Raw genomic sequence first — 10,688 nt, forward strand, 5'->3', positions numbered from 1 at the left:
GGGCTGCCCCAAGACACACTACTCTAGTGATATCAATATATGCAGATAGTTTTGATCGTATACAATGATCAATAAAATGGAGGCAAATTACATTTCGTTTACAAAGCCCGCAGCAGGGCTGGGCAATATATATACAATACTGTTTATTGTGATATGAGACTGTTGACTGTGTTGGATTATGAAATGGGTGAACTGACCCGTTGCCATTTCTGTGTAGGGATTGCAGTGTGATTTTCTTTGGTTTTGTGGTCACAATTTAGGAAAAAAGAGTCATCACACTCTGAAAACCGCAGTAATCACACACATCAGTGGACACATACACACTCACTAAGAGCCCCAAATTTTTAGAACGACAGTGTTGACTCGGCATGATGTTGAAAGGGGGGGTGTCATCCCAGTCGGTCTGACACAGAAGCCCAATCAATGCTTGACTAAGTGGATGCACCAACGAGGAGTTGTCAGTTTCCTGCCGGGGAAGTACTAGAGCCCCTGCACTGGGATTAAATCCAATTAGACACCGCTGCGGAGGGAGAAAGGGAAGTGGCGTGGAGGGGTACCAGACAGTCACGCAGGCGTGTGCAGCCGGCCAAAACTGTGGATTTTCTGCCCTCTGACAGAAGCTCTGGCGATGATTTATTGCATACAGAATCCTCAGCCCTGCTTGTCTGTAAACGCACTGCGTGGGATGTGTCTCATTGGGCTGCTCTATTAGCCAGGCAAACCTCAGCAAGTCAAATATTTCCTCTGCCTCCCCCTGTACACATGAATGAATCTCAATAAAGTCTTTTTATTAATTGGGCTCTCGGTTTGCAGAAGGGAAAACACTCATCTGAGCCTTTAGAATTCAAATATATGACTTCCTAATGTTCAAGCACAAAGGCACACCTGATGACTCATGCTGTCTGTTTAATGCGGGAAGGTACAAAAGAGCACAAATCACTTGAAATCAAAGCATCCGTACGAAGATATCTTAAACCTGATTTGCACTCTCTGGCGAGTGACTGCAGATGTGATGAAATAAAATGTAATGGGCTGATCATAAAGCGCATCTTAGATTAGGACGGATCTAATTAGAATGTAGAAATATTGGATTCCTGGTCACTGCACACTGCACATACACCCACTTGCTAATAGCTGTCAGTTCAGTACGGATGTATTCAGACAGTCGCCCAGCATCACGGCCCTTGTCCTTTGAATGGAGCTGTTCCATTAGCAGGTGTGCTAGCATGGGGTCACAAGAATACATTTCCAGCTGGTTCAGTGTAACTTTGTTCCACATCACGAGCATGCCTTCCACGTGGATTGCTTTGTTAAACAACAATGTAGTTTACCTGCTAATTGTCCTAACTGACAACGGACTTACAAGGCCCTCCCGAGCCCATGTAACCATATATCCTCTTCACAAGCATGTGTTTCACAGAATGCCACCCACTGTGCCACCATGCACAACACGCACAGCATTGCACAATCCTGTCTGTTTTTCAGCAGAGGTAGCAGAAAAGGACAACTTTTCAAATTCCCCCTCCTCCCCCAGAGTTAACCTGTGGTATTACTGTTGGCACTAGTGACGCGAAGACAGTGGCAGCAGCCCAGTTATTTTCCAAAGCGAAGAAACGAACGTAAGAACGTAAGAACGTAAGAACGTAAGCAGACTTTGAAACAGCACCGGTTTTTGTCTTCAATAATTACGCTGTGCAGACGTTTTTGGTTTAAAATCATAAGGTAAAAAGTTGTCAGTTCTAACGCTGTAAACATTGCTTGAGGCTGTCGCTGTGATTGCATCGCCTGAAATATGGTATAGATAAAGGGTATGTCCCGACATGGCCATTATACAGTCATTTCATAGTTCTTGATTAGCCTGCAAATCAACAGCAGTGCAAGCGACTCTGCTGTGCTAAGTATCTACAGCTTCACAGGGATCGTGTGTTTTGAGCTCAATGCTAACAGTAGCATGGCAACACAATGACAGTGCTAACATGCTGATGCTAAACAGGTTTGAGTTAAGCATAGAAACATTTGTTAGTTTGCATAAAAGGATAGCTAAGCCTGATGAGGATGTCATTTATTTTCCAAAATATTGGACAAACTGTAGTTTTTATCTGATGATGGAGAGGAGAGGGCTTGTTTTCTTTTTTTTTGAGGGGCAGTGGAATTTGTTAGAATTCATCCTGATGGGGACATGGCTGTCTGGACCAAATTCATCCAGATGCTGTCGAAACGCTTCCTTCAGGGTATCACTGAAGTCATTAGGATTCATCCTCTGAGAACCACGAATTCATCAAGAATATCTGCACCAGTTTTTATGTCAATCCGTCCGATAGGTGTTCAAGACATGTAATTAAAAAACAGGAATATCAACCTGCTGATATTGTAGTAGAGGAAAAGACAAGGGATCACCAAAGTCAGATGGCTTCATCCTCTGAGGAACATGAATAACGCACACTGCATCCCTTACAAAGGTTTAAACAACAATTTGAGCTCAAAAATCGAAAGAAATGCATTGCTAACCACTAGCTTCAAAGCTGCTACAAACATAAAAGTGTTATTTTGTATTCAACACAGGTTTTACATGTCAACAGGTGAGAGTCACAATTACGGTTTCTTGTTGAATCAACACCTCCTGTTCAACTCGCAGAAATTAATTTTCTGCAGGTTATGACCTTTAAGGCCGGAGCGCCGTTCCGTGTCCCCAGGGAGACATCTTTTTGCGTCATATTTTAAACACATAATTTATCAACCATTTGTGTCTGTTTAGTTTTTGACTTGCAATAAATGGGAATTTCTGTTTTTTTCACTACGCGCACAAAGTGCACTCAGCCCATGGGCAGCAGGGTCAAAGCAATCTCGACCTTCATTTTCACATGTGCCCACTGTCAGTGAGAAAAAGGAATAGGATGGAGGATAACATGGTATAGAGTGACGGTACACTCACGTGTATAGATGACAGAAGTAAGTGTGTGTGTGTGTGTGTGCGTGTGTGCATGTGTGAAAGAAAGCAAGAGAGAAAACATATGAAAAGCAGTGGAGGTGGGGAGGTTGAGGCGGTGAAGACACAGAGACAGAGAGACAGAGAGAGAGAGAGAGAGAGAGAGAGAGAGAGAGAGAGAGAGGTGGGGTGAACTCCAGCGCACAAATACGGGAAGTCACGGCAGCTGTGACGCACTGAGGCACCAAGGCAGTCAGACGGAAAAGTCCAGGATGCAGAGAGAGATGATGCTCTCACATCGTCTCGCATTTCTTCAAACCTTTCCCATCTTGTAAATGAGAAGAGGATAATGACCTCAAGGAGAACCACAAACTGCAGGTGCGTGTGTGTGAGTGTGTGTGATTTCCTGAGATAAAGTTATCTTAATAACTCTGTTGCTTGTTGAATTGAGTAAACAAATCTGGCATGCCAATCTAAACAAAAGCCTCTCTGGAAGCCAGAGCATATATTCCCAATGAGACAGCACTGTGACTGCATTGTTACTATTAAACTGCAGTTTGTAAGGGAGGACAACACAGCAGAGCAAACATAGTTAAGTGAATTGTAGAAAAAGCTTATTTTTCATGTCTGAAGTGAGGAGAACACTTTGTGCCAGTTATTGCTGCTGGTTATAAAGCATATATACATTTAATCCACAAACTAACTAATTAGGATGTTTTTTTTTTGTTTGCATGTTTTAATTCACATATGAGCGCAGTTTGTTGCTACAGATGAAAGCTAATTTATAGCTGCTTGTAGCCTGCAGTTTGTGGGATCGCTGCGTTATTGTGCTCCCTGAGGTTTCTTCCATTTTTTTTCCCTGTTAAAGCATTTTGAAAGGAAGTTTTTCCTCTACTTCTCCAAATTGAGGGTCTAGCGTGTCGTACACTGCACAGATTGTAAAGCCCCTGGAAGTAAACCGTGATTAGTGATATTGTGCTACATAAATAAGCTCAGTTCAGAAGGATATCGCCTTTGGTAGATGTTTTTGAAAGCTTCAGACAGGCTGGCAGACTCAGGACATTTGAGAGGGCAGCGGCTGCAAAAATGAAAAGGGCATCAGCTGTAAGTGCTGGGGAGCCAGCATGCAGAAAGGGCCCCCTAGAGGGCACTTTACTGCCTTTTGTTTGATTGAAAGGCCCCGAGTCTGATATTTGATCAAATACTTTTAATTTCCCTTTCTCAAGAAGAAACAGTATGACAGCATGATGAATATTTGCCCTCAAAGCTTAAAAGTGTATCCCAGTGATTTTTGTGTTGCGCTATACTTGAAGTTGAGGATCTCATACGCAAAGGTTTTAAAGAGAATGGTCAAAATCAAAGCAGCAGAGGGTGAGACATCCTGACTTTCAGCCTCTAGTGTGGCCGAACAGCTGGATCCCAGCATCTTTCTTTAGACCCTTCCTGGTGAACGCCCACGGCTGGCATACTCTAAAGCAACAGTTTCTGTTACAGTATTTACCCAGATTTACTGCCCAAAGCTTGCTCCTTTATGGCTATGGAGCTTTAAAGGAGCTCAATGAGGGTTTCAGTCTCGTTGTAGTCTTTTTTGGTCTCAAACATTTCTCATTTGTTTCTCCTAAAATTCCTAGGAGCGTTAGGTGAGACTTCAGGCTTAAACCTTGCACCTTTCCAGCACTGGGGAGACATTCTGAAACCTCAGTGAGAGCTTGATGAGATCTCCTTTGAAACTTACAGAGAGCCCAAGTTGAGATTTTCTGCACCTGTTTCTCAGGAGAAACAATTTAGAAACAGGCGAAATCAGCCACAGCCTCACTTTAGTCTCAGATAGATCTCATAGTTGTCTATGAGAAATTAATCTTTTCCAATTTTCATCTCCTCTGGGTAAATTTGAATTGATTATACAGTGCAGACAGAATTAGCATTTTTGCACTTCCGGGTCCAGGGTTTTTTTGAATGGGTTGTCGGTCAGATGCATCAAAATAAGACCTGTAATTAACACGAGCTGAAAATATTTTCATATTTTATTCTACAACATAAAATTTGTCAGGAAAATACCCCACATTTGGATTAAAAAAACATTTACGATTGCTGAAATAGTCAGTTGCTAACAAGTGGCTAATCAGGCCGAACACAGAGATCCATCTACTCACTAGTCCGTTTTAACGTCAGTTGGACGTCAGTTGCAAATTATTCTCTTTCTTTTCACTTATCCCTGCATCACTCTCTTAGTTTTTTTTTTCTAACTTTCGACAGCCCTGTCCATGTTAACAGAACCATTCATAAGCTCTGTCACCAGCTGATTAGTATTTCTTGTAATGAATTATCTTCATTTGTAAAATTGGTGAAGTGTGCTTATGAATCAAATGTTTCTCCTCTTCATTCCCTACATGTTCAGAAACTGAGTAATCCTCTTGCCAATCAGCAACATGCCGGAGCTGAACTGCTCTCTTGCGGCTCTTTTCAACACTGGTGCCACAGTTTTCACTGACGTAGGCTGCCCCGAGGCTGCTGTGGTGTGTGGGATGAATATCTCCTGGGCGTTGGCTGATGCCACCGCACAAGATCTGGATGACATGTGCTTGAGCGAGGAGGATTACCTGGCCAGGCACCTGGGGCCCCGGAGGTCCCGAGTGTTCCTTCCCGTCTGTGTCACCTACCTCACCATCTTCTTGGTGGGCGTCCTGGGCAATTCCCTGACCTGTGCAGTCATTTTGCGCTACAGGGTGATGCAGACACCCACAAACTACTATCTGCTGAGCCTGGCGGTGTCTGACCTACTGGTGCTGCTGCTGGGCATGCCGTTAGAGCTCTACGACATGTGGGAGAACTACCCCTTCCTGCTCGGGGAGGGAGGCTGCTACTTTAAAACCTTCCTGTTTGAGACGGTATGCTTCGCTTCCATCCTCAACGTCACAGCACTCAGCGTGGAGCGCTACGTAGCCGTGGTGCACCCTCTCAAAGTCAAACACATGACGACACGCTCCCACGTCAAGAGGGTCATCTTCATGCTGTGGGTGCTGTCCATGCTGTGCGCCGTGCCAAACACCAGTCTGCATGGGATTCAGGAGCTACCCCCAAGGTTTGGACGTCAGTTTCCCCAATCTGCAATCTGCCGTACGTACAGAACTGTATTATTTTTGTTTGTTTTGTTTTAATTTTTAAGAGAATACAGATGGAACCTTAAGGCTCTGTGAGGATAAAGGGCTCTGTCACCACTCTCACAATAATGAAGCTCACATGATGGTGTTAAGTAGATATGATGTCCACCTACATACCACCTTAGACTAACATGTTAGCATTCTAACACTTACCAATTGCACCAACCACAATGTACACGGGGAGTTTACTGGCTACCATTAGTTTGTTCATTCCAACATGTTGACCTGGCATTGGCACTAGATGAAAAAATGAAAATGAATATGCAAAATGTCACTCTATCCAATAGTTATGGTGACATTTAACTGAAAACCTCAAATTCAACCTCATGGTGGCACTAGAGAAAAAGTCACATAATGTAATTGATATAACAATTTAGGAACCATGAATTTGTAGACAATTTTTTATAAAGAACTTCAGATAGACTTGAGATTTTTCAAAAGGTAAGCTAAAATGTAAACTTACGGGTCAGGATTCATCCTCTGGGCACCATGAACATATGTCACAAATGTCATGGGTATCAGTCTAATAGACCAAAAAAACAAAGCAAAAATTTCAGCCTGTTTATGTGATCCACTGAATTAAATTTAGGAGATCATCAGTCAGTTGGATTCACATCTGGGGACCCAAAATATCAGTACCTAATGTTACAGTCACAATTATAGATCAATGCGTTTAATGTAAGTTCAAAGGGCAAAGATGTTTTGTGGGCCTCCAGATTAAATTTCGGTTTGAAGTGTGTGTAAAACACTCCAAAATCAAAATGTTGTTTCTTTATTTTGTTAGAATAGTCTGCTGTTGTTTGATAAAAGTATTAACATTCAAGGCATTCAAAAAACACCTCCAGTCTGCACCCAGCTAAAGTACCTGCATATTTACATCTATGTATTTAATGTGAACTTGTCATAATAAATTGCAGTTTAGCAGCTGTTAGCTCTGTTAGCTAATGACACTGCAGCAGAGGTGGAAGTTCAATATCGAGATTCAATTCCCGTCAGTCAGCTCGGCAGAAAGAATCATTCATATCGTTCATTCGTTTGTTCAGTCGCGTTTCCGGTACAACGCTGTTTAGTGGTGAATCATGTAATGCACGGTTCTCAGCTCCTCGTTCTCAAACGATCATGCTAACGGTCAACATAACACTGTAGTTCAAGGCAATTACATAGCTGCAACTTCATGATTATTTGTACTTTTAGACAACACAACAGTGGACAATGTGTACATTCACCTTGACATTAAACTGACATGTATTGAAGGAAGGCCAAGGGTGACTGACTGACTGAATGAGAACGACGAGCTACAGACGAAATGAAATGGTCCTTTTTTTCATGGAAACGGTTGCTATGCTTTTCTGTTTCTCATCAGCTAAAATTTGACGACAGTGTCCTAGACTCAGCATACGACTGGCTGGCTCTCAAGTCCTCTTCACCGCACTGATAACTAAACAGTGAACAACACAGCGACTAATCTGTGAGAACGAAAGAACGAATGAGAGAGAAGTGAAACGTGGAATCGGGTCGGCTTGTTTGCGCTTAAGAGTCGTTCGTTCAAATTAACTGGTTCGCAAACGAGCCATCTTTACACTGCAGGACTGTCCACTGCTAACAGCTAACTAGCTCCCCTCCTGCTAATTTAAACACTAACTTCTTGTTTATATTCTAGTGTCAAGGAATTTACTGCTCCCTATTGGATTCAACACATCATATTTTAACAAGGTTTCACACTGTGTAGCCTCTCAATGATGGTTAGTTTAGCAATAGCATACAGTTAGCCAGCACTCAGTTAGCCAGCACTTTGCTCAGTTTGCCATTTGTTAAGCGACAGTTAAACACACATGTAAAATCCTTTACACCTACCTGTGTTTGTTAACTTTGTCTCCTCAGATGTGGTCAAGCCCACCTGGATATACAACCTGATCATCCTGATTTCCACAGTGGTCTTCTTCCTGCTCCCCATGCTGATCATCAGCATCCTCTACCTGCTCATTGGCTTGCGGCTGCACCGGGAGAGGCTGATGACCGAAGTGGACGCCAGGTGTAGCTTTGGAGCGGAAAGCCTCACCAGGACCCACAAGCAGAAGCTGAGCAAACGCAACGTGCAAGTCACCAAAATGCTGTGTAGGTCAAGTCTTCAAGCTGCGAAGGAGCTGAAAACTTCATGTGACTGTCTGCGTGTGTGTGAATGAATATTTAGACCCGTTGTTCCCCTGTGCAGTTGTTATGTCAGTGTGTCGGAGATGGTGACTAGAGAGTAGTTTAGAATCTCAACATCGACGGCTTATGTCTGTGTTTCCATTACCTGATCTCAATCTCTCCTGTCCATCTGGCCTGTCCAGGCGTGCTGGTGGTTGTGTTTGGCCTTTGCTGGGCTCCTTTCCACGTGGAGCGCTTGATGTGGAGCTACATCGACACCTGGTCCGAGCTGCACCTCAAGGTCTTCGAGCACGTCCACATCTTCTCCGGAGTCTGCTTCTACCTGAGCTCTGCCGTCAATCCCATCCTCTACAACCTCATGTCCACCAGGTTCAGAGAAACGTTCAGTCACATGACCTGTTTTTCCAACAGCTGGCGGCCACGCTCCAGCCTCCAGATGACCCAGCGCAGCACTTTGAGCGAGAAAATGGCCAGCAGTACTAGACTGACTTAGATTTTTGTGCGCCCGTCCAGCCCAAAGGAAGTCGGAGAACACCAAATCCGGAAGGGTGACGAATTGAAAGAAACACTGAATGAATTGATGGAGGAATGCAATTATTACAGGGAACAAGGGCTCACTGAGTAGTTTGATGAGCGAATCATATCGTATGGCCCTCACCATCGCAGGATCCCATCACAGCTGAACACCTATGGCAGATTTAATACACCATCACCAGCTTTTGGAAGAATGATGTTGATCCCTCAGAGACTATCTAGAATCCTTTCTTTTAATTAGTTGCCCATTTGTACATATCAGTAGCTTCAAATACTGCAGACCTTCAAATGGCATGGTCTTAGCCCCAAATGTAAGGATACTACCCTTGAAGTCGTAGGGGTCAAACGAAGATTAACGTCACAGCGAATGGATAGAACCATGTGACCAAAGGCTGTGTGACAAGTCTTGAGAGCACAGAGCACACATGCATGCTGCACGCTGGAAGTCACACAAAAAGATATACATAGTAATTCAAATGCCAAATGATGAGACGGAGCAGCATCAAATGTTTGGATGACCAGTGACATTATCATATAGATGGCACAGCAGCATTTTTAAGCACAGGGAATGTTGCCCATCACCACTCTCCAAAGCATCTATTTGTGTTCTAGGTGAATGTATTTATTGTATGCACTGTTTAATGTGAAGCACAACATTTGGACGCTTGCTTATTTGCTATTGTACGGCTCCAGCATTAACACGCCTCCACAGGAAAGAACGAATGCACAATGGCGCCTGTTTAAAAGCAAGAACATTTTGTGCAGGAATGCATTGCAGGGGAAAATGAAAGTCAGTCGAGTAAAACGAGAACAAACGCGGGGATTCGTCTATGGGGTCTATGTGATGGTTCCGTATTTATAGCCATTGACAACGCTGATGATTAGCCTCTGGAAATACTGGAGGCCCGATTATTTCATCTGCCAACAGCTGAATTGCGACAAGTTTCTTTGATAAATGTGAAATGGCTAACATTTGTAAAACACTGTGATGTTTAATTAATTGATTTATTGGTGCAATTTGTAGAATGTGGGCGGAGTCCAAAGGTAGCTCCAAAAACATGGGGTGCAGCACATCACAGAGTGACCGACAACTACTGTGCCGTGTTCCGATATCGATACATCCCGTACTTACTATACTTAGTTTGAGTACTTAAGGTGTTCCGATATCCATCGTGGCGAAAAGAAGTGTACCTAAAGGACCTGGATGTTGCCCTCATAACTGCAAATACGTTGAGTGTGCAACGAACATAAGTTCTGGTAAGGGCACCACGGAGTTTTAGATTTGGAACAACACCTGCTGAAATCTGCGTACTTAGTAAGTGCAGATAGTGTACTATGTCTACTCATCGAAGTATGAAAATCGGAACACAGCACTGCTCTTTGCTAGCGATCCTTGGCTGTAGCTAGCTAACGTTAGCTAAATAGCTCATTGCCCAGTTAGATGTGGAGCCAGTTGCCCTTGAGTTTGGACCCTACACCGAACTAGGACTGACCACAGCGTCCAAGACAGTTTGACAACAGGGGAACTCAACAGAGCTGATTTACAGCAGCTCAGACCAAGACTGTGACTTCTGGGATGAGCCGGAATATTTTCACATCTTACTTAGAGTATCCATTTGTTTTCCCACGGCCGAAAACAAACCAAGACTGTGTTGGTGAGCTATATTGTTTATATTGAGTTTGAATGTGTGTCTGAAGTGTGTTTTACGATGAGTTATTCAGTTAAGTATCTGATTTCATGACAATTTGCGCATTTACTTTGTTCATAAACCATGTTCACATGGGGGCCATTTTGACATCAAGCTCAGGTTGGGAAGGTCTAACGACACTGATGTGTCCCAGGTTACACGTCCGATAAATGTTAAAAATCTGACAAATAGATATCATTCCACAGCTTACTGATTGATTAGGGTTAG

General features: G+C 43.4%; 1 protein-coding gene across 2 annotated transcripts; it reads left to right on the forward strand.

The window, feature by feature from the left end:
• Positions 1 to 3,182: 3,182 nt before the first annotated feature.
• On the forward strand, positions 3,183 to 10,362 carry LOC119011250 (neuromedin-U receptor 1-like). Of its 2 annotated transcripts, XM_037084207.1 has the most exons (4): positions 3,183 to 3,304; positions 5,325 to 6,043; positions 7,969 to 8,202; positions 8,421 to 10,362. In XM_037084207.1, the coding sequence occupies exons 2-4, from the start codon at positions 5,356 to 5,358 to the stop codon at positions 8,729 to 8,731; spliced, it is 1,233 nt and encodes a 410-aa protein (XP_036940102.1). In that variant the 5' UTR covers positions 3,183 to 3,304; positions 5,325 to 5,355; the 3' UTR covers positions 8,732 to 10,362. The 2 variants fall into 2 exon arrangements, with proteins under 2 accessions (XP_036940102.1, XP_036940101.1); XM_037084206.1 differs by lacking the exon at positions 3,183 to 3,304 and having other exon boundaries at positions 4,536 to 6,043.
• The last annotated feature ends 326 nt before the right edge of the window (positions 10,363 to 10,688 follow it).

The sequence above is a fragment of the Acanthopagrus latus genome, chromosome 21, assembly GCF_904848185.1.
Source record: "Acanthopagrus latus isolate v.2019 chromosome 21, fAcaLat1.1, whole genome shotgun sequence".
NCBI classification, from domain to species: domain Eukaryota; kingdom Metazoa; phylum Chordata; class Actinopteri; order Spariformes; family Sparidae; genus Acanthopagrus; species Acanthopagrus latus.

Excerpts from the sequence above, each read along its gene's own strand:
- LOC119011250 (XM_037084207.1), top strand. The coding sequence starts at position 5,356 with ATGCCGGAGCTGAACTGCTCTCTTGCGGCTCTTTTCAACACTGGTGCC. Across the intron at positions 6,044-7,968 it reads TCCCCAATCTGCAATCTGCC|ATGTGGTCAAGCCCACCTGG; the intron begins GTACGTACAGAA and ends TTGTCTCCTCAG. Across the intron at positions 8,203-8,420 it reads GCAAGTCACCAAAATGCTGT|GCGTGCTGGTGGTTGTGTTT; the intron begins GTAGGTCAAGTC and ends TGGCCTGTCCAG.